The following is a 24,543-nucleotide window of genomic DNA, read 5'->3' on the forward strand; positions in this document are numbered from 1 at the left end:
TTGAATGGTATGATACTCAAATGCATTCGGTATCAGCCTTGGTCAAAATGGAGTAACCCATTGTATTTCGCCTCAATTGACCTCGCTGCTGCATTCGATGCAGTGGACTGGGCATTGCTGTGGCATAAGCAACAGCAGTGGGGTAGTCCCCCAGGTCTCCTAAGATTGATAGTCACTTTCCATGGCCACTCGACTATACAAGTTAGCCTAAACCAACAAGGCACTCTGTCGCGCTCAATAAGAACTCACAGAGGAGTGAGGCAGGACTGAGTTTTAGCCCCCTGCCTCTATAAATTGTTTATGGCAGAGCTAGAACAATACTTGCAGTCTGAGGCTTTGGAAACTCTAAAAGTATGTGTTCTAAGGCCCTTATGGATGGGTTATGCAGATTACTTTCTAATCTTTGATAATACCCTGGTCTCCAGTGTGTGTTGAATGGCTTTTCTGCCTTTGTTACCGCCAATTCATTGTCCATCAATTCTGCAAAATTAGAGGTAATGCAAATATCAAGTTCTCGGAAACGAGTTCCATTCAATTGGTATGTTGAAGCAGAGGTATTGGAAAGGATTGACTCTTTTGTTTTTCTTGGCTTTATGATAAATTCCAGACCCTATTTAACTTCTATTCAATCAAGGCTGTACACCAAGGCCACTAAATTGGTGAATCAACTTCAAAGGGTGGATTCAAAATTTAGCAAGTTCTCTTTATTGCCCTGTTTGCGTTTTTATGAGGGCAAAAAGTTTCTCGTAGATTATTTTTTATCAATGGATCATATGTGGAATTATTGTTGAGCAGGATCAACAATACTTATTTACTGTGGTTGCTTCTTTGTTTGATTCTACTGTGATTGAACATGATTCGTAATAATGATTAGGTATTATATTTTAAGTTCAATTTTTAGTTAGTTTATATATGATTTTTTATGCTGTGTCTTTTTTATCCTTTTTTCTTTCTGTATAATATCTTGATTGATTACGTATATCTGTAATGTTGTTAAAGGTTGAATTGATTTTTAACCAATAAAACAAAACATACAAAAAACAAGAATAATGAGTGATTAAATAACCAAGTTAACTAGTAAAGTTCAATGTGGAAGAGGGTTTATGATAGTGAGATGTGCATGTATGAATGGCTGAAAGAAGAGGTTTAATGATACGAGAATATGGGTCCTTATCCCTTTGCAGTCAGTACATCTGAAAATCAACATTGTTTAAATCCAGTCCTCTGGAATGCCACAAACCATCAGTGCCTCCTGCGCCACACAGAATGATAACACTTCCTGTGTCACCCTAATGGCAGGGTCAACATTCTGATACAGTAAGGACCATGTCAGTTGATCTGTCACACCAGGGCCATGCCAGTTGTCATCCCCCAGTTAAAGAAGGTGAAAACAAGAAGGAGCCACCAAAGAAGGACTCAGAGTATTAACATTCCTACCTGATAATGGGCAGTTATCAACTTCATCTCTCAATGGCTCTGTCTTAATCAGGTTTTCCTTCTGCGTCCATCACCATAGTTTAAACAGTTGTCAGCCTCCTATACACCTACAGCAAATCCTTCCTTCTGGTACCTTCATTGCACAGCCTACCACCCACTTTAGCTCCACCCACATTGCACTCATCCCAGCATTTTCAGACCCTTGGCACACACCCACAACCTGCTTGTGATATAGCCAGGCTTTCATCTTGATCAGAAGACACCCATGGTATCCTACCCAGTCTCCAGTAAATGACCTTGCATGCATATACTCATTCAGGGTGACAAAGGTGTTATTCTTTGCACAGGTTATCATAGGTAGAATGAGAGTGCCAAGTAGAGCGGGTGTTGTTTTCATAGGCTGACTTGCTAGATGTTCGCATGGACTAGGGATGTTGAGTTTATGGGGACTGGGTATGGTCCACTCAAAGTAAGATGTTGTTAGTGTGGTTTTCATTTAGGGATTGTGATAATGGGCTTGAAAAATGTGGGGAGGGGAAACATAAATGCCCGAAAAGATGTGAAAGGGGAAGTGAAAGATGAAAGAGGATGCTGATCGTAAAATGGGGAAACAAATGGAAATCCGCTGAGGCTAGCATGTTGGTGGGGTTAGCCAGAGTCTGGGGCTGTGCTGGCCTGGCCAAGTAGCCTTTAAAAATAGTGCTTCAACTAAGAGGCTTAAATGTGGCTGGCAGCACGTGGGTGACAGGTTCAGAGTTGGGGTGTGATGCCTGGTTAATGTGTGCCCTGTAAGTGATGTGTAATGAGGACCATAAAAGGTGTAGGGACCTCTCAGTGGAGGTCACAGCTATCCTTGTTGCCAAAGTTATCTCGTTGTTTTACTGCTGCATGACAAACATATGACAGGTAAGTACAAGAGAATAACATGGGTTTATTTTACAAAACATTACATGTGGATAATTTGATATCATTTTTGTAAATTTAGTACAGTACCTAATGGAAGCTTACATCATTTTGCAGTACCAAAGAATGTTTACACATTATTTTTAAAGGGTATTTAGAAAGAAACAACAGAAAGCATTTACACAAGCATTGCAAGCAAATGTATGTCTATAAACAAAGGCGTTGATGAAGTCAATAAATTACTTGAGAAGGGTCCCCTTGACAACAAGTACCAGGTTTTTAGAGAGTAGCATTTGGAATCTGAAATTCCCTTTGGCTTTCAAACCTAAAAATGTGTCTACCTTGTGTCCTCTTTGTCTTCTCTCTAAATAATGTGAGGGCTAAACAAATGACACACTGAATTAACCACAGTTGTAGGAGGATGTTGGGAATGTGGCAGTAGTTTTTAATGTTTTACATTACATTCTCACAGCGTCCTCGCTTCATCTCCATGAAGACTTTATGAGATGTAAACATGTCTGTCCATTTTCTGAGTGTAGCTGATGCTGATTGGATCACGTTGCTTCTGAAATCTGGATAAAGTGTGTGGTGATGGGCCAGTGTTATACGTGTTAGTAATAGTCATCTGAGTCCTCGCCTTCTTCATCATCGTATATTTCATGCCGAGGCTTTGGTAAAGATAGTGCTGTCGTGTTGAGCTGATCTGTGGCAGAACATAAAAGAACATCTTAGTTATTGAGCACACATTACCTGAGCTGCTTTCACTTTTCATTGACTTCTCCTGCATGTGTCTGTTTGTTTGTCTAATGATTTTGGTTAGGTTTAGTCTATTTCTTCCTGTTACTGCACGATGTGTGCCTTTGATCTAAGCACCTTGGAGTTGTACCAATGGGATTGGTGAACTTTATAAAAAAAAAATTAAAAAACAAGCAAACAAAGCAAAGTTCTTTCCATGAGCATCATTCCAAGAACTCAACCTGCTCTACAAAGGGATTGACATCCTCATTCCAAAATACATCGCAGGCACATCCCACCTTCTCAAATGTGTCCATCCCATGATCCCTCTACACAACACAAAGGCGAACGATTCTTTACCAGCATTGGTTCACGGTTCTGTAACCCTTTTCCAAAGAGTCTCCACTCTGGCCATTTCTTGCACAATGTATGGCAGGTCTAAATATGCCACTCTTTTAACACCCCCCAGATTTGCGCCCTTTAAAAGACATGTGCGACAGTCCTCCATCACTACGGTGCCTGCTTCCTCTAACATTTTGTAGAAGATGTTAAATATTCCTTAATCACTCATTCACTAACCTCCTACACAAGGGGAATTAGTAACACTCCCTATAATCAGGCTACATTATCCTTCACCCTTTGGCACCCAAAGACAGGCCAACATGGAATATAAAAAACCCTATTTATTCTCCCCAAAGTGCTAGAGTTTGGGAACTATTTCGTTTTGCAGTGCACCCTAAAAAAATAAAACAAACATAAACTTGAGTGAACAATTCCCTTCTTAGATCATGGGTCTTTGATTACGCTAGCTATTTATAAAGCCAGTGTTGTAAATTAATAGTGAAACATTAGTTTTCAACTACTTTATTGAAGACATGACTGTATGAATCTTATTTTAGTGTAAGTCTGAAGAGCTCAGAGTAACAGCGTATACTTTGACAAAATAATATTTAATAGTCTAACAGATTTGGGGCACTATGGGAGATCCAGATGCAGGATTTCAGGGGATCCATAGACACTTACTGAACCGAGTTATAATGCAAGGTACCTGTACAGAATGTAAGTTGTACTGAGTAGGCCAGTTGTCAGAGAGAGCATTCGGATGAATCAGCAGTCGAGGCATTAGCTGCGGGTGCAGTCAAGCTTAATGGATCTGGAGCAATGGTGCTTCATATGACAGCAAGAGGACATTATAATAAAGATAGATACTACAGGCCACAGAAGGGTCAGTAAAGGTGTGTGACACATAATAATGGAGACGGGTGGTTATGTATTAAAATGCAGGAAGTGAGAGATGGAATCTTTATTTAGTGGCACAGGCCTGGGTAGAGAGAGGATATATGGGTGAGGGGGACAGGGTCACCAATGAGAGGGCCTTCGTTAGAAAATATGAAAATACAGCTTTGGGAGAGGCTGCATAGCTGTGAGGCAGCATAGCTGTAGAGAATATGCAATTGAAAACAAGGGCACCACGGGAAATATTGGGACTAGTTAAACATAGAGCACTGGTAGCCTTGCAGACGAAGTGAGAATAAGGTGGAGAAGAAAAAGCCAAACAAGAATGAGAAGAGGCTGCCTGAGTGCAGACAACACAGCCATTTTGATGCAGTAAAGAGTCAGGATCCAGAATGAAGACAGACTCATAACAAGAGAAAGAAGAAACAGTGCCAACTTGACAGTATCCTGGAATGGTTACAAATCAACTGGCTGGTAGGCCAGCCGTGATGGTATCTCTGGCTTTGAATAATTTCAGTATATGATATGATAGGTTATTTATAACGAGCTTAATACCCAGAGGTTTCTAAGCGCGAACTGGGGGATCGAACCCATGTTGCTCGGTGTCGTCTTGCTTCCATGGCGAGCACGTTGCCCCTGAGATATCCTCCCGAGACTCAGTACTTCTTGAAAGTACTAGAAAATCTGCTCATGGGCAATTCCCTCTCTCTCAGGAACATTATGACTGAGACCTTTTTCTGATCACCTGTATTCCCCAATCTTTCTGCATGGATGCAACGAGACTTCAAATTATCGCAAACTACATTCTCTCACTCACCCCACCCACTGGAAGGTATACATTGCTCATGTCTGTCTAAAATCTACTCCCCCTTCACGCTTCCTCTCCTATTGTCTTTCCAGATCCTCCCTCTCTGTGCTGTAAAACAACTATGGTGTAGTATAAAAGCTGAGTTATATAACATGTTAGTCCTATAGCACAGCGAGTAGAACGCTTGCTTTGACATCTGTGGGAGAGCTTGCTAACGCAGGTTCGAATCCCTCCAGGGCCAAACTCAGCCTTTCATCATTCCGAGGTCGATAAATGAGCACCACACACCGTGGGTAGTAATAAGCAGCGCTCAGATGCCTGAGGGTTTGTAGTGCTATATAAATGCTAAATTAGTATTATGGCAGCCATGTTGCCCCTGGGAATGGTTCTGCATATCTGGTTAGCAATTCACAGAAGGGTAAGCAACCCCTTGTTAATCTTAAAACCTAAAAATTCACCACAGCTGACACATGCACTAAGGGTAAACAGTTTACTCATATTTTTATGTTGACTGACATTTTACATTTACAGGACATTCACTATGTGATGTTGACTTTCTTCTTTCTCTAAACTACCCTAAGGGACATTTATGCATTTTTATCCAAAAATGCGTTAGGCTTGCCGTGTGTGTTTATTTTTACCTGTATGTAATTCCTCTATGAACGACATTATAATCCCTTGTATGAGTTGTTATTTAGTACTCCAAGGGGGATTTCACCCAGGAAGACACCAATGATATTGGGCGGGGGAGTTTCTGCTGTACCCCTTCATGCATTCCTCAATAAAAAGCGACCCCCATCATTGACCATATTTTTGTGTCAGGGGTAAGTGGTGCTAATTACATTCACATCGAATATTGAAACATGCATAATGCAGATTGCTTTCTTTGCAGATTTTCACATCATTTCCAAAATCAATGAACAATGTGTTTTATTGAAAAGTAGGGGTAGATGCTGTGGAAAACATATTACTGGGATTATGTAAAGTAACACTGTAGAATATTAACTCATTGAGTCTTCCAATCAGTGGGTTCTGCCATACCCATGCCAGGAGAATGAGTAATTAAGTGCATTTGCTTTGTATCACCTTCAGTGAACCATAGGTATTGTTACTTTGTTGGTGATGTGTAGTGCACTATGGCAAGTACAATAGAGCATGGATGTTTTATTAAGTGGATAATACGAATTTGTTCAAGTGGAGTTCTAAAGGCCGATTAGTGGAATTTGTATCATGGTGTAAAGTCACTTTGCACTGGTGCAAAGTCACCTTGCACTGCACAAATACACTTTGCATCGCTCTGTGAATCATAGTGCTTGTTGGCAGTGCAAAGTCACTTGCACCGCACTAAAAATTCCATGAATCAGGCCCTAAGTGTCCGTATCTGCAAAAACTGTATCAGATGCAGACATTTTTTATCAATGAGTTAATGTATGTATTATATGCATCAGGAGACAGTGGGCTTCATTATAAGTATGCCGGTCCGGTAACAGCGGTGCTGGTAAGCTACTGGTACTGTTGTTATCCGACCGGTATACTCCGAGTTCTGAGAGCGTGTGCCTTTCAGCCCGCCAGGACTGACCTGGCGGGCAGAACGGCACCCGTTTGCAGACCTTGACGGATGCACCGGCACTGTTGCACACAGTGCCGGTGCATCCGTCCTCTCCATTCCCATTGAGTCCAATCGGACTCAAATGGGAATGGGGAGTCATTTTTTATGGCGCCCGGCAATGGAGAATTACCGGGACCGCTGGGGCTGTAATGTCCTGGTAAGCCCCCATTCCCGAGTGCCAGAAGAAAATGGACTCCGGCGGCAGCCGTGCTGTTTTTACCGTCACAGCTGCTGCCGGGGTCATAATGAGGCCCAGTATGTTTTTCTGAGCATGCTGTATGTCAGAATCCATATCTTATTAAAACGTATGAATCTGAGGAAGATGTAACCCAGAAATAACAACTCCAAACTCACACATATGACTTTCTGTTTTTATAGGAATGGTCAGAGTGGCATGAAGTAAAGTCATTTTCCGCCAATACCTTCTAAAGATAAAGATGCAGGAAATAACTCTCAATAATGCCTCGTTAGGGACCTGATTTTCTATTTTGTCTCCATTTGAGCTCATAGGCCTAGCTTAATGACATGTACACGTGCAAACAATTTGAGGAAAACAGGAACACTTTTTACGATGTACCGTGGAAGGATATCATAAACACTAAATCATCGATTGCATGATCTATTTAGTGAAATATTGAATGCAAAGAAAATAATATGTTTGTGTGTGCATGGTTACTATGAATGGGATGAAACATCTTTCCTTTTTTGCAAATGGCCAACATATTTGTTCTGTATTTAGTGCATAGAGGACATTAAGTCTGCTGATTGTATGTGATATGAGACTTATACCACCTTTACTCAAATGAAATCGAGTCAAATCAAACAGAAAAGAGCAACATCCAGCAAATTCTGTAGATTCAATTCCATATTTAGTGTATTTTTACCTCTGGAAACAAATTTCTTTCAACAACAGAGATTTCACACTGTGCATGTGCCAATCGAGTGAGATTTTGATGCATAATGCATTGTTAAACAGACCTTTTACCTTCTCTCAGATCTGGGCAAATCAATTAAACAGCAAACCTTGACCAGTCCCTTTGTTCATTTTAGGAGAAAAGATCTCGCTTTAAGTTGTCGTCCATTCTTTCTTATGCACACATAGTTGTAAGTGATTAGCTACATGCACAGTGTGCTTCACATGTTTGGTCAATATCTCAAAGATCAGTATACATCTACATAGATGCTTGTGGTTGCGCTCTTGGGATCGTAAAGCCTCAGATGCACATGTTAAATTGCTAAGGAAGAATCAAAGGAGGGTGTATGATTGAAAAAAAGTACTTGAGTAGAAGTAGGCATTTTCTGTTCTAAAATTACAGGAAGATTCTTCGGTTCTGAAAAAAAACCTTATTATAAACCGAAATCATCCTTTTCAATGTTCTCTATTTGACTCATGGCTGTAATCCATAACTAAAACATATATACCTATTAACTGCATGCCTTTTCTGTCAACCTTATGGTATGTCAATCAATTTTTCGAAGACTGTATAGGCTTACACTTTAGCAAAGCTGTTGCCATAATACCTCGAATGATCAGTACATTCTCAACTCATAAACCTCTCCATGATTATTCCAATATGGCAATGGGCTTGTGAAACAAGCTGGCATGTGTACTGCTAAGGTATTGCAACACTACTTTGCACAAGTGCTTGGGGGTAAATATCTGCTTCTCATTGCCTTGTTTCTGGGATTTATTAAACACATATTTATGTACATATACTGTTTCAACGTGAGCAGAACTCTTTAATAATAAACATTCTTCTCACCTGGAGTGAGCACTGTAAGGCTTGCAGTAGCTGTGACCTCTCCCACCTTGTTCCTAGCAAAGCAATGGTAGGTTCCTTCATCAGTGATCCGGACGGCTTGAATCTGTAACCATCCACTCACTTCATATTTCTGCGGGCCTCCTCTGAACTGGGGAACAGATGTCTCAGTTAATACTGCCATACACAACAAAGCTTTGTAGACATTAAATTTGCATATATAGGAAACTTAATATAAATACATATATCTATTTACATAGGGTCTGTGGGAGCAACCCTGTAGTTATAGTTAAGTTGCACAACCCATAGGAGAAGCAGTTTTGGGGCAGTTTATATCTTTGGCACCATTCAATGAATCCTCACAGAACTTTGCAAACATTTTTACAGCCCCCTCTGAATTATGTTGCCAAGTGTTGTACAATTTCATTAAAGGGTGGCAAAATTATATAGGGTTCCCATAAACCTTTAAAATCCATATAAACATGAATGGAAAATGTTTTGCTAGCGGCTAAAGCCCAAACCGGTGGATGGATTTGCATCAAATTTATGTGAGGAGTGGCAGCCTATTCCTGAAGGCATGCTTTTGCAAATTTGGTGGTAATACATCCAGTAGATTTTTTTTTAAATTCCCAAAACGTACGTACAACAAATGAGTGATATGTCTGTCCAGACTGTGGACTTACTTCCTTGTTCGGTGTCCATGAATGCCTCTGAGCCAATCAGGGAGCCGCGTAACCTTTACAGACATCATAAACATCTGCCAGACATGGGTCCTGGTTACAAGAGCCTTACCCAGAGTCTTTAGCTCACTATCTTTCACAGAGGAGAAATATCCCAATCATATCAGTCTTTGTCCTGTCCTGGGCTATTTCTCCTCTGTGAAAGATAGTGAGCTAAAGACTTCAGGACCCCCCTTGTTATTTGCATATTTCAGGTAACTTTGGGTCTCACCCTAAATTACTAGGGGAATACAGACGTGGACCCCTTGCCCACTATTGTTAGAGAGGCACAGCTACACCCTACTGATGAGGTGCAACCAGACCGAAACACGTGTCTGGGGTTGCTGTTGGTACTCTTGTTCAGAGGAGAATTACCTAGCATTTTGGTGCTGGACTGCCCAGGGCAGGACAAAGACTGATATGTTTGGGATATTTCTCCTCTGTGAAAGATAGTGAGCTAAAGACTCTGGGTAAGGCGCTTGTAACCAGGACTAATGTCTGGCAGAGAGTCTCCCAGAACCCCGCTTGTTATTTTCATATTTCGAGTAACTTTGGGCCTCACCCTAAGTTACTAGGGGAATCCAGACGTGGACCCCTTGCTCACTATCCTTAGAGAGGCACAGCTATACCCTACTGATGAGGTTCAACCAGCCTGAAACACGTGTCTGGGGATGCTGTTGGTACTCTTGTTCAGAGGAGAATAGCCTAGCATTTCGGTGCTGGACTGCCCAAGGGCAGGACAAAGATTTATATGTTTGGGATATTTCTCCTCTGTGAAAGATGGTGAGCTAAAGACTCTGGGTAAGGCTCTTGTAACCAGGACTAATGTCTGGCAGAGAGTCTACCAGGACCCCCCTTGTTATTTGCATATTTCAAGTAACTTTGGGCCTCACCCTAAGTTACTAGGGGAATCCAGACGTGGACCCCTTGCTCATTAGTCTTAGAGAGGGACAGCTACACCCTACTGATGAGGTTCAACCAGACCGAAACATGTGTCTGGGGTTGCTGTTGGTACTCTTGTTCAGAGGAGAATTGCCTAGCATTTCAGGGCTGGACTGCCCCAGGGCAGGACAAAGATTGATATGTTTGGGATATTTCTCCTCTGTGAAAGATTGTGAGCTAAAGCCTCTGGGTAAGGCTCTTGTAACCAGGACTAATGTCTGGTAGAGAGTCTTCCAGGAGCCCCCCCTTGTCCTTTGCATATTTCGAGTAACTTTGGGTCTCACCCTAAGTTACTAGGGGAATCCAGACGTGGACCCCTTGCGCACTATTATTAGAGAGGCACAGCTACACCCTACTGATGAGGTTCAACCAGACCGAAACACATGTCTGGAGTTGCTGTTGGTACTCTTGTTCAGAGGAGAATTGCCTAGCATTTCGGTGCTAGACTGCCCCAGGGCAGGACAAAGATTGATATGTTTGGGATATTTCTCCTCTGTGAAAGATGGTGAGCTAAAGACTCTGGGTAAGGCTCTTGTAACCAGGACTAATGTCTGGCAGAGAGTCTCCCAGGACCCCCCTTGTTATTTAGACTAACAACCAGGGCATCACTGATGGCATAGATTCTGATGGAAAATCACTACAAGATGTTCTGTTTTGAATGTTGCTAGCAACATATGAAGGGTGATCGTGAGACCTCTCATGAACTACTCCATGTAGCACAAAATATACTTATTGAAACAGAAATGTTCTGAAGTAGTGTTGTTAATACAGCAATCTAATACTGCATGCACATGGACCTGGAAGTAGAGTATTTTTAATCTGGTAGTATTGGCCAGTAGAATCATGTATCCAATCCTCTGAGAATCCTAACTTATGTTAAACTTAGAATTAACAGCTAACAATACAATAATTACTACACACATGTTTTAGTACAAATAATAGATGTGGAGAACATCACTGCATACAAATCGGAGGCACATTCAAGGAAACTCTAGTAAGGTCCAAACAAACAACATGACCAGAAAATGACACTAAGATTCGAGTTCATCATCATGTGTAAAAAATGAATTGTCTGTGTGGGACCTGCTTATTGTCCCATGTATGTGCACCATGAGCTCAGGTCAAAACCTAAGGACAATACCTTACATTCATAGAACACGATTACGTTCTACATATATAACACCTTTAGAGTATGTGTATTATGTTTTCAATGCAGTATGACCAGATGAAGTCCTCTGCTTAAAATTCCCGCTGTCACTGAACAAAAACACCCGCCCTGGATATTTGATGTCATCAGTAATGCCATTTGTGATGTCATCTTTGATGTCCTGGGTGTTAGTTTTAGCAGTACATGGCGATGGAGCAAGTATTAGTTGCCTAGCTTACCATAACTGGCACATTTCTTTTTACATTTTTTTTTTACAGGGCAACCATAAAATCCCTGAAAGAGAGAGGCTTTTCAAAAATGAAAATCATACATTGTTTTTGGTTCAATGTGAGTGATTCCCAGAATAATACTGGGGGAAGCCCAACATGAAATGTGCTAAAAATATAATTTCAAGGAGGAAAAAGTTTGCAATCATTTCAGGCTAGAGGTGGAGAGGGGAAAAGCGGACACCATGTGAAGGTAAGGATTTAGGAGTGGGCTGGGGAAAAAATGGTGTCACAGGAATTGAAGAGTAGTAGTGTTAATGTGAGAGATTCAGTGAGGTAAAAAGCAATTGATGGGATTGTGGGGGGCAAGAAAAGTGGCGCGGTCCACATGATGTGTGCCTGTGAGGATGGGAAATCTTTTAATTTTCTAGCGTTTTTTCCATTATCGCAGGAATCTGCCCACTTCTACGCTGCGCCGAGATTCATAATACTAGGGAAGGATTTCTGGAAAAGTATCACAGTAATCGTGAGTGGAAAAGTTTTTTTTTAGACTTGCAGCAATCACAACTACTAGGCAGGAGCAAGATGTCTATGGGAAAATCATTATTGGTGCACCATGTATAGTGGCCACAGCCGAAGGCCATGGCAAGTGGGTCCAGAAAGAAACATATTGGTGCATCATATTCAGTGGGCATAGCCAAAGGCACCCTCTTTTCTGTCAAATATGATGAAGTGCATCATGGGAAGAAACCGTGGATAATTATATGAAGAGAGGGTCAGGGTGTTCTTTGTCTATAGGGGGAAGTTGGGGGAGACTACAAAAGGAGGAGCAATGCACATGTAGAGTTGCAGGGTATAGCGTTCTTCTGTAATTGGTTGAAAGTCACAAAGGACTGCCATGGAAAGCCATGGTCTGTGGACCAAGGTCTTTTTCCCAAAATGATGCAAAGTGGCAGGGTCCACAATGGAAGGCCATTCCCAGAGGGACATGGTTAATTCCTTCTGAAGGGTTGTCACCCAAATTGGTGCAAACTTGCAGGGGACATGTCCATAGCCAGTTAATTACTACTAACGTGGCCATGTCTGCAGGCTGTGAACAACAGCTGAAGGCCATGGACAGTGGGTCATGGTCTTTCACCCTAATTGGTGTATAGTGGCCTGGGCACAGCTGAATGCCATGGCCACTAGCAAGGTGTCTAGTGTTCATGGCTGCATTCCATGGCTATTTACCATCATGGTTGCAGTAAGAGCTAGACTAACAAAACCTTTGAAATTCAGTCACAAAACGTAAGTTGAGAGACAGTTAAGATGAAACAATAAATGACAACAAAATGCTTGAAACCTGTGCAGTTTTGTAAGTACCAACAACCTTAATTCGGAGCCCGCTGTTGATGTCTTACTTAATGTCTTGTTTATGTCTTTGCTGATCGCATCTGTGATATCATGTATTTGCTCATGGGCTGAACATCAAGGCAGACCCCCAGTTAATGGTATCACTTCTAGAACCTGCTGAATTTCATGGGTTTTGTTGTGATGAACTGTTTCAAGGTAACAGTCACTTAACTATATATTTTCACTTTGGATGACATTTTTCAAAGGATTTGTCTGGCCCAGGTCCATAGAAAATGGACATTTTGGGGGAAATTGTGAAATGGTTCAAATGTTATTAAGAAGACAAAAAAAAGTTGTTCCCATTCATTTTCCCTTAGAGAGGTGGGTGCTTCTATTAAACAACTCCAGCGTGAAATCTCCTGGACAGGCTTGCACCAAATAAGATACAAGTTGGGCGCAATGCATTGCAGATATTTATTTTTTTTGGTTTACTCTTAAATCTGTTCAGTAGTTTTTTAAACATTCGACAGAGAAAGGGGTGTTTTTTCAGATATATGTATTTATTTTCATTTTTATAGAGCGCTACATGCCCGTAGCCGTCAGAGCGCACAAAAAAACAGGACGTAACTGACAACAAAAAGTTGGATTGGGAGGAGTCAGGTGAGGGTGCTGGGAGGTTGATCCGCCAATTTCTTTGCCTGATGCAAGTGATTACTGGGGAATGATGCGGGAAACCGAAAAAGAAAAGCGCTCAAATCGAGATTTGAGGAGGGAAAGGGGATATTCCATACAAGGGTAGAGGTGGCGAGGAGGAAAGAGATCCACGCGTCTATTGGAAGAGTTAGGGATGGGCTGGGAGCCCATTAATTTCAGACAATGTTCTTCTTACTGGGGGAATGCCACGGAAGTATTACAAGCTGTGCTCGAAAAAAATGTGTCACATGACCTGACAAGAGAAGGGGGTATTAGGGCAAGATAAATGAGGATTTATACTCAGGGGCTAGACATGAGGAAGGGGACACAAGGAGAGTTGCATTGGGGAGGGCGAAGACTTTAAACCACCATTTTGTGTTTTTATTGTTGCAAGCCATTTTTTCAGTAAACTTGAAGTAGCTTCACGGTTAATTTGCATAGGTACTAAGGGAGGATCCAAAAGAACCCCTTTCCAAATGTATGCTACAACATGCAGGGGACCAACATTCGTACAGTGTCCGTGGCCAATGGGATTTAATAATTTTATTGTAAGGGAGATATGGGCCTCGGGTGAAAGCCTAATCCACTAGCCATGGCCACAGTCTTTCTGCCTATTTAGCCCAATGAGGGCAGTGGACATGTCCGTAGGCCATGGCCAGTGGCTTACAGTCTTTTTGGCTCATTTTGGCAATGGAGACAGTGCACACACCGAAGCCCTGGTCGCTGGCCATTGTGGGATCTGGTAAGTTTCTAGACAGGAGAATATAGACCGCTGTATCTTCTAATACTGCCCTACAGGGCACATCCAGCGTGCTTAGGAAGGGCGAAGTGAGATGCTAGATTGCATGCCAGCATGTATGAAGATAATAGTCAAAGTTGCATACTTATTTGTATGATGGCATTTAATTATTTATTACCAGTATGGACAACTATGCCTCATTTTTTGTCATGTTCTACTTTGAATAAGAACGTACAAAGCATGCTCGGACAGGCCTGGCCCTGTTGTCTGATACAATAAACCAGTACCAGCACACGCTTGACATACTAGCTCTTGTCATAACGATTGGCTTTGTCACTGCTTTGTGTACTTGTAATTCGCCATTAAGATACTAGCGAGCTAAGACGCCTGCAATCCCCTGGTGGGGGATTTCTTTCTTGCATATTTTTGGAGGTTAGATACAGTTGAGAGCGTGGGAGGGGGGAAGAGGAGTGGAGTGAAAGTTGAGTGCTCACTAGACAGAAGAGAGAGCTGTCAAAGTGTGCCTTTATGAGACACACTCATCTGGTTGTCTGCGTGGATTTGGAATCTGGCCCAGGTACAGACGCCTAAGCTTGTAAATACATGCAATACAATACAGGGACCAGTGAGCTAAACTAAAGTAGCAGATTCTCGTCAGCAGAGACTACTCCGAAGAAAGCTTAGGGCTTTTTTATTCAAACCACCTGAATAATAGGATTAAGAATTAAGACATCTACAGTGCACCGGAAGCGGTGAAGTGCATTCATGTTGATTCATAATACTTTACAGGGAGCTTTTAAACTGTTTCTGGGACTCATTTGGAAAAAGAAACAATAATACGCCTAGATTCAAAGCGGAAACATCTTTTAGCCAGGACATTTCTTGTCTGTGTGCCTTTTTCTAAAACCTATGTGTGTTTGTTTCTTTTGAATGGCTGAGTGTGTCTTTAAACCCCCTCGTATGTCATAAAAGGCAATTAGATAGCATCACAAACCTATGTATTTCTCCCCCTGGCAAATGGCGATGTGCCAGTCCAGAATACACACTGCTATAGAACAATCGGGCTGGCTGAGAGTGCAACACCGCATGGTGAAAGAAAGAGCCACACTGAAGGTGTTGGTGCTGAGAGAGGGGGCACGTTTCTAGCTGGTCAGGAGCCCAAATAGGCCTGCAGTCAAGCCAAGCAGAGCAAAAATGGCGGGGAGGGATAGACCTACGCCACGGCACTGAAAGAGTTAAGGACTATCCCAGGAGTGCAGCAGCAGGGATCCTTAGCTGGTGTGAATGTCCTGCCCGAGGCACTGCCGCCCACCGAGAACCAGAGCGTCAAAAAGAGACATTCGTCAAAAGCAGTAGTGAGCCCCGGCAGGCACGTTTCTAACATAAGAACAGTAGACATGTCCGAAAATACAGGTGATGCTCACCTTTTGCTCAAAGAACAAAGTATGCCTCGCCCACATACCAACTGCATGTCACTGGCAGATTAAACGCGTGTAAACAGCATACAGGCATGGGTGGCTCCAGGAAGATGACGTCATCAGTCCAGTGCCACTCCAGGTGAAAGAAGCAACTGCAAAGCCAAGAAGTTAGACTTTAAGTATATGTGTTCTATATAGTATCATAAAGTGATCATGGCTCTCAGTTGTAAATGACTTCTTTTTTTCAACTTCTTTAGTGCAGCCCACATATTTTGGTTCACTGTAGAAAACGATCGGAATGTTCTGAGTGGGCCTTCAGGTTTACGGTATCCGACATGTTCTTCCACAAAGGACGGCCATTCTGCTTCATTCATGTGTTGCTCAAAATTCGGAGAACCTAATATTATTCTGGGCAATGTTCTTTTATTTTACTAGTGTTTTATATTGCGCAAGTCACCACTTAAACTGCTGAAACCTGTCTGATTGGGGGTGAATTGTGACCCTGCCCAAGATAGCAACCAGTGGGATGAAAAGGAGAGATCGCAGGAGTTGGGTGCTGAAAGAGGGTGAGGCAGACGATCAATGTTATTATTTCAATTCCTACTTTTGCATAATGAATGCCTGGGTTTCCTTCTCATGAACTATGTAAACGTGTGTGCTGATGTGCACAAAGGGGAGGATGTGTGTGGTGGTGCGTGTGCAGATGTGCAAGGAGTATTCTCTCGGTCGGTATAGGAACTATTTCAAACCCTATAATTAACAAATGACTGCAAACCACTGCAATCAGGTCTTGGGCATCGAGATAGAGTGCCTGGGCCCAAGCTGGCACAGGCACGGCATATAATGATTGACCTTTGCATTATGGATACAATCACTGGGCACATGCAGGCTACAATGGAGGTTAGACCTGACCATATGCCACCATTTCTGTTGTCGTGATAGGGCATAAGCAGGCAGAACCTGGCTGTGAGCTGGCAGCAAATGGGCTTATGATGGGTGATATTGGCATTATGTTGCTTGTTGTTGCACTAAGGATGCACATACTTGGGACTATGATGGGGCACTTCTTGAATACATGATGACGGTTCATGGGCATAAGCTGGCAGTAACTTGTCACAGGTACCAGTACAAGGGCGTTTTATTAAAGCTTTAGCCTTAGGCCATGTACAAAGTGTATACCACTCGTGCAGTAAACAAAGGTTGCAGCCAAATGCTCTTATCCCCAAACTAAACAGGGGCCTCTGCAGGCCATTTCAGCAGCATCTGTGTAATTAGCGCAATACATGGCCATAAACCATGGCCTTTGTGTGGGCATAGCTCCATATCTATGGCCTCTAACGTTAGAGCCTACCTCAAACAAGGCCCAATCAAGCCCAACGTTTCCTTCTTGGTAGCCATAGTAAGCGGAAACACGTCTAGACTTGGCTGGCAGAAATAAAACTTCACAGATCCCACCCATCCTCTTCCTCATCGACAGAGGCTAAGTTGAACTTTTTAATTTTATTTTATTTGCTGGATATATCAGGCCCAAACCCACAAGGAAAAACAGGGTATACAGTCTTTTAATTGAAAAAAATTTCACCTACTGCGTATTCATCGAAAAAATCTTTCACTGAATTTTGTTTTATGGAAATTATATGTATGTATGTTTGGGTGGGGTAAAGGTTTTCCTTTTTAAAACGGGATTTTGGGGGGGGACGCCCAGTAAAAAAAGAAGAATACATTATTTGGGAATGTTGGGGGCGTTTTTAAGAACGGAAAACACGGGTTTGAGTATACAGGTTTTCGGCCAATATGTTTTTTAATCTACATTAGGTGAAAAAAAATTTGGTGCAAAAATTGAATGAAAATATCTGCAGGTGAAAAAAAATCGGTAAAAAGACATGTAACCGAAAAAACAGATGAACCAAGAAGACTAAACGGCATCTGTCTGCTGACGTTACTGATATATTCGACTGTGTAATGTACACTGTATGAGAAGTAAATAAAGGAAGACCCTAGTTAGTGGAAAAAATGAGGTTTAAGCTTTTCCAAGAAAACCAGATAGGAATCAAACCTTCTGAGGTCGATGGAATGTAACTTCCATTGATAGGGACCCAAAACTGAAAAACGCCTGTCACCTCTATGAACATAATGGGGTGCAGATGGTGCTAGTAGAGAGAGGGCAGGGTGATCAAGTTGAATGTGCACAGAAAACCAAGGCAGAGTACTTTAATGCGAACCTCTGCCTAACAAGTAACCAGTGAAGAGACCTGCAGAGTTGTGAGATGGAGGTAAGTTTCAGTACTTGGTAAACTAGTCTCACAGCCGCATTTTGTGTCGTTTGTAACCACGAAAGTTGTTTCTCAGAGATACTTGTCAGCCGAACATTTCCGTAACCTAATTTGGTATTAATCAAAGTAATCAACCACAACTGGTCAATCTGCCACAGGGATGAGAGAAAAAATAGGACAGAGAAGTTAGAGATGGAAATTAGTAAATTGTACTATTTCCTCCGCCTGAGAGTCATGATCCAAGTTAAATTGCCACGCACATCCAACACTTTTTACCTTCCGAGGGAAGATAGTAGGAAGGTTAAATAATGTGGGACAGATTGGAAGCCATGATGAATCATTTAACCAATGTTTTGGTATTGGAGATTAAACTTTGAAAATATATGCAGGATGCAAATAATAAAAGGTAGCAGTGACAGGGTAGAACCCTGGGGAACTCCAGAAGTGACTGGGACTGGATCAGAATGGTAGATCTAAATCTTTACCTGTTGAGTCTGTTCGGTCAAGAAGAATGTGACTCATTTAGAGACTTCTGGGATATGCCGGTGACTTAAGTCAGCCTAGGAAGTAGAAGCTCAAAATCTACCATGTTGAAAGATGCTAAAAGGTCAAGCATGATCAGCAGGGTAAGGATACCTTTATCCATATACTTCCGAATGTCGTCCAGACACAAGCCGAAAACCGTACTGGAATGAGTCAACAAGCTGATTCTTTTCAACAACGTTTTTCAGCTGGAGAGCAACTACATTCTCAAGGATCTTTGCTGGCCATAAAAGACCAGCAATGGGGTGATAATTTTTAAAAATGTGTGATCAAGGGGTGGATTTTTCAGAAAAGGTGTCAGAGTAGAGGCTTTCAAGGCTTGGAGGGAATTACCTTGGGAAATGGAGGAATTGATGAATATGGTAATAAATTCACTTAGAATATGAGGCTGACTATGAGGAAGGCTTGTTGAAATATAGTCATAATTGTGATTAGTGGACTTCAGAAATGGGAGTATGTCTACGGGCAGGGCTAGTGAGAAGTGAAGGTTAATATTAGGAAAGTTACCATAGGGGTAGCCTCAAGAACAAGAGGTATGGGAGTCATGGATAAATATATTCAACTTTCTGGATATCAGCAAGCACGTTGAGGCACATTGTTATATCAATAATCTTGCTGCTATTCATAAAGTTGGAAAATGAGTGAATCATTTTCTTCTAGACAAAACTACTTTGATCCAGGGAAAAACTGCCAATTTATATTTGGTGTTTCAAAATTGTTGTATAATATCAAACAGTTCTTTCAATTTATTTATAATGTCATTGTATTTCTAAAGATAAGTGGTTTTTGCTGAAGAAATTGCCATTTTATAGTTTGTGAGGGACATCCCAGCTGAGTGAGAGGATGTGTGGTCTTTATTTCTACGCCACAGTTTTTCTTTTCTCCAATGGTAACTGCTGCACGGCTGAACCAGAGGTAAAATACCAATTATTGGTGCGCTTTTAGGGTCATTTACTCTTAAAAGGGTTGATAAGGTTGCATAATCTGACCACCTCATTCACGTTGGATAAGAAGAATTCTTCACATGTGATTTCTGAGTTGGGAGGCACCAGTGCTGTGGGGTTTTGTTCTGTATTTCAATTTAAATCCACAGCTTGCAAGTAGGAAGAGTAACATCAAGAATTCACAAGAGGTCTTTTTTCATCATAAAGATCCTGGAAAAATGATCCGACCAGGAGATCGGTAATGTGTCCAGGAATAAGATTCCGGGGACCCTACAGAGAATCAAGTTAAGACAAGACACTGACAATGAGAGGGTGAACAGGCCAAAGATGCACACTATGCGCATGAAGTAACTAAATGAATTTGAAAGAGTCAGAGTTAGCTGGAAAATAGTCCTATATATTAAAATCTCCAACTATAAGAAGATTTGGAATAACTGAGGGTTTTAGTGGCTAGAAATTCCTCAATTGTATTCAAGGAAATACCACCAGGGCCATGAACGCAATAACATAAAACCATTTTAAGTGAACAAGTTAGGGATAAACGACAATGAAATGTACAAATTTGGGACAATTCATCCCAATTTAATGACTCAAAATCTTGTAAAACCCAACAGGATTTTAAAAAAACAACAAGTCCTCCCCTTCTATAGATATTGTGATGTACCCATTAGTCTGTAAATTAGGGGGAACTAGCAGATGAAAACCATGTTTCAGTATTAAAAACACGGTCCAATTTATTCAATTAAATACAATCTGCCAGGGCTATTGCATTACTCAAAAGAGACCTTGCATTAACTAGTGCTGACTGGCACTGGAAGGGCCATCTGGCTATATTCCATTGGGTGTATGTGGTTATTAGAGTCCTTTTGAATTTTGTTGGCAACTTTGAACCAGCTCTCACTATTTCACTAAATCAAGTCTTTCCCTCCAATTGAGAACTACCAAACCACTGTCCAGGTACTAGCTTTCTCTCGCGTAGACTTTGATAATACCATATTGACAGGCATTTCAGTGGCCCCTCTGGACCGCCAGACAACCACACGCCAAGCAGTTGAAATGGTCATTGTTACACAAATAGATTCAGGCACATCATCAAAGCCCTGAAATAGTTACACTGACTCACACTTCAATCGTGCCTCACATTAAATGCAATCACTCCACCTACCTGGGTGGCAAACAAAAGAAAGTTATAAAATAGCTGCAATGGTTAGGTGCTCACAGCTGAGATCCTTGTGTGATCGTGTGGTCACAAGTTTGAATAATGGCAAGGCCAGTTCAGCCTCTCATCATTTCAAGGTTGTTGAATGAGTATACATTTTGGTTGGGCAATTGTATATACAACAGTTTGATGTAAAGTGCTTCAGCAAAAGTGCCATGTAAATAAGAGATGATTATTATTATATCAGGAGCCTACACATCCCTCAAAGCCAAGACACCTCCAAGCTCAGAACTAAGAACTGCAGAAAAAAGACTAGGAAATAAGCCTTCTCCAGCTATACACCCAGAATCTGAAGGAGCCTGCATTCATACTGGCATAGAGACGCTCCCCCATCTTGCACTTTTGGGAAGAAAAAAGTCTTACTCTTCAGAAATCATCTTGCAGTTGTAGGCAGTGCACCACTCTGTGAGGACCACACATCCATTAATTAAATATGGTCCTTCTTTTCCATGTTAGGTGCACTTGAGAGTCATACACAGTGCATGGTCGCAGTGTGCACAGTATCACCCTCATTTTCAAATTGTGTTTAGAGGTAAATCAGGACCTTGATTTACCTCTACACCACATTTCCCAGCAGTGACAAGTAGGTGGAGCCACACAGACCGGAAATAAGATCTCTGCCATGCTTTGCTCCTCCATGTTGTCATTTTACGCCTGGATGACATATTTATGCAGGCGTAAAACGAATGGATGCCTATGGAATTCGCCTCGGTTTTGCACCTGGTCAGGACCAGGCAGAGTCTACGGGAATCCATTAGTAAGCGCCACCTGCAAAGTCTATTTGCAGGCAGCATTTACATTTTCATGAGACAGAGTATTACATGGAAAGAGTACAGGCTAAAGGACAAAAGGTTTGTTTTGAACATCTGCTCCATTTACGCAGTGCTGGGTCACAGAAAGTGCACTATGTGTACCACTCAGACTCACATTCTCTGATCCACAGTCTTCAGCTATATCCCATGCCGAGCATGGAATTTATGATAAGCCAAAGTTTATCATTGCAAAACACATTCAATTAAATTAAATTAAACAACTTTGACTAAGTTAAAGGTCGCCTCCCTAGTGGGATATCTCTGCTATATAACTGCCATTTTGTATCCCTAACTTCAGGAGAAGTAATGACACCTAATTTCTTTTGGCGGCATGAGGTAGCATATAGCATAGCTACATAGTTGATGTCATTGAAAAAGTAAACATTTTCAAGTTCAACTTTCTTCCAATTCCCTATTTTTAGTATTGATGATTTGGAAGAAACCCCCATTACTTCCGGTACGAAAATGGCATGGTCTAAACAAGCCAGGTTTCAGATTGAACCATTATTAGCACTTTACATGGATGAATGGACTATTGACCACCCTGTGGCCAATCAGACTGCTTGAAAAGCAGTGCACACTTTCAGGCAACGGTAGTACGGGCTTAGTCAGGCCACGAGTATTAATTTTCAATCAAGACCACTGTCTCACTGGATATCACACACAAAACAGTGGATTGCTACATGTCTTCTTTCAGCACAGGTTAAAACAAATGCATTCCCACTATTCTAAATTCAATGATAGAACTGTTATGCAAAACTGAACATTAAAAGTCAAATGTCAGATGCCTCAGTTCACTCCTTTCAAAATGTGTCAGTTAATTGTTAATTTCATTAAATGCAGAGAAGGACAAAAACCCGCACCTTTCATGTGGGTCAGTTACTGCATAATTTTAACAGGGTGGACAAGTTTAATTGTGCTAACAGTCTTCTGCAAAAGTATGAGTTTTCAATATGAGCTTGGATAGTTGCCCTTCTCCAATTTATGAGTGTTGGATTTGTCTGAGTCCGTAACTTCAGGGAGGCATCACTGACCCCCCCCCCCCCCCGGCAAGTAGGTAATTAGGCAAAATGTTATTGGCTCACCTCGGGTAAGAAGACAATGATCATGAAGCGTCCTCTTGCTCATTAGTAAGGAAAACCAACTCCAAGGTGTTTCTTGAAAGTTCAGTACAGAGCAGTGGCGATTGGTGAATTTCTGAATCAATGTAGTGTAAATCATTTGCACACATATGGGGAAGTGACTGAGCGGGAAGGCTTGTGGAGTGGTTTCTCCTCCTGGGAAGAATTTTACTATAATGGTTTAAAATTTTGAATTTTACAGCACACTTTCTAGGATTTTTTTTGTAAAATCCCATGCAGTTTGTAAACAATTTCACAGGGTAACTCTTAAAAAAAAGATTTAATGGAGGCAAATCCGGTCCGATAGCACAGCAAGTAGAAGCTTGCTTTCACATCTGTGCAGAGCCTGCTGACACAAGTTCGAATCCCGGCAGGGCCAAACTCAGCCTTTCATCCATCAGAGGTCAATAAATGAGCACCACACACCGTGGGTAATAATAAGCAGCGCTCAGATACCTGAGGGTTCGTAGCACTATTTAAATGCTAAATTATTATTATCATTATCATCAACAGTTTAAACGAACATTCTCCAACACATTTGCATGATGGATGTGCCCATACCTGTCCATGCTGGCTGCATTAATATATTACAGTGCTCACACATAAGAGAATATTCATGTTTCCTTTGTGCAAAATGCTTATAATGTTACCATAAGAAAATACATCTATGCTGATTATGCCAATATATTCCAGTCTCCCCACGTAAGCACATACTTCTGTTGGCTTTGCCTATAAAAATGCCATGCTCAGTAATACTGTACATCCAGACTGGTTGCACCACTGTATGCCAGTCTAGCCACATTGTATCACCACTGGTGTAACAGGAGACACCGCAGCCCCCGCGGTGCGGGGGCCTGCCAGCGCATGTCCTGGGAGGGGATCCACTTGAAAAAAAAAAAGATTTTTTTTTCTCAACAAAACACATTTTTTTGCATTCACTCTGCATTAATAAAGATTTTTTTTTTCTGTAACAGAAATCATTTCTTTATGAAGGCAGAGTGACTACAAATCGAAACTTTCTTTTTGAAGGCTGAGGACTCCCCTCAACCCATGACATGGAAGACCCTAGGCAGGAGGGCTCCATGTTTTAGGGTGGGATGGAGCCCTATGACTTCAAAAATAAATAGTCTATTTTTGAAGTCACTCTGCCTTCATAAAGAAATTATTTCCGTTATGGTTCGGTCCTTAACTGAATAATTTCTTAATGAAGTTAGAGTGACTTCAAAAAGAAACAATGGGGCTTATTCTGACCATGCCGGCCCAGAGACAACGGTGCTGGTAATGTTACCAGCACCATTGTTTCCAGACCGGCATATTACAGGTCTATCTGCTGGGGCCGCTGTGCCCGACAGGTCTGACCCTGCCGGGCACAGTGGCCACAGTAGGCAGACCCGTCACGAAAGCACCGGCAACACTGGCACGGTTACCACCGGACCTGTAATGAGCCCCAATTTCTTTTTGAAGTAATAGGGCTCCCCTCAACCCCATGAAGTGTCTGTGTGTGAGTGTATGGTGAAAGGATGCACACTTAAATGTATGGGTGGCTACCTGGGTGTGCCTGTATGGTGAAAGGGTGCACACTTAAATGTACGAGTGGCTGTCTAAGTGTGCCTGTATGGTGAAAGGGTGCACACTTAAATGTATGGATGGCTGCCTGTGTATATGATGAATGGTGTGTGTGCTTGTGTACATGGGCACAACAAAACCTACATTTCCGGGGGCTAACCCTTCAAATGTTGGGAGTGGCGCTAACTTCACAGGTGGTGGGGAGGGGCTAACTTATTTGTGTGGGGGCATCTAACTTCTTTACACATTTTAATGAGACTATTCTAGTGCAGCTTCAATGTTACAAGCAGTTAACTCTCTCCTTTAAGTCTCCTATTCCCTCTCTACCCTTCCGATCACTCGCCTGCAAGTACTAGAAAT

General features: G+C 41.8%; 1 protein-coding gene across 1 annotated transcript in view; it reads right to left on the reverse strand.

The window, feature by feature from the left end:
* Positions 1-2,348: 2,348 nt before the first annotated feature.
* The window catches only part of KAZALD1 (Kazal type serine peptidase inhibitor domain 1), a 203,183-nt gene continuing 180,988 nt past the window's right edge, over positions 2,349-24,543 (reverse strand). The window contains exons 4-5 of the mRNA XM_069611649.1: positions 8,492-8,639; positions 2,349-3,043 (exon numbers count right to left, since the gene is read on the reverse strand). Of these exons, the coding sequence (XP_069467750.1) occupies positions 2,952-3,043; positions 8,492-8,639 (240 nt within the window). The 3' untranslated portion in view covers positions 2,349-2,951. The remainder of the gene's footprint in view (positions 3,044-8,491; positions 8,640-24,543) is intronic.

The sequence above is a fragment of the Ambystoma mexicanum genome, chromosome 8, assembly GCF_040938575.1.
Source record: "Ambystoma mexicanum isolate Mex_15411 chromosome 8, UKY_AmexF1_1, whole genome shotgun sequence".
Classification (NCBI taxonomy): Eukaryota; Metazoa; Chordata; class Amphibia; order Caudata; family Ambystomatidae; genus Ambystoma; species Ambystoma mexicanum.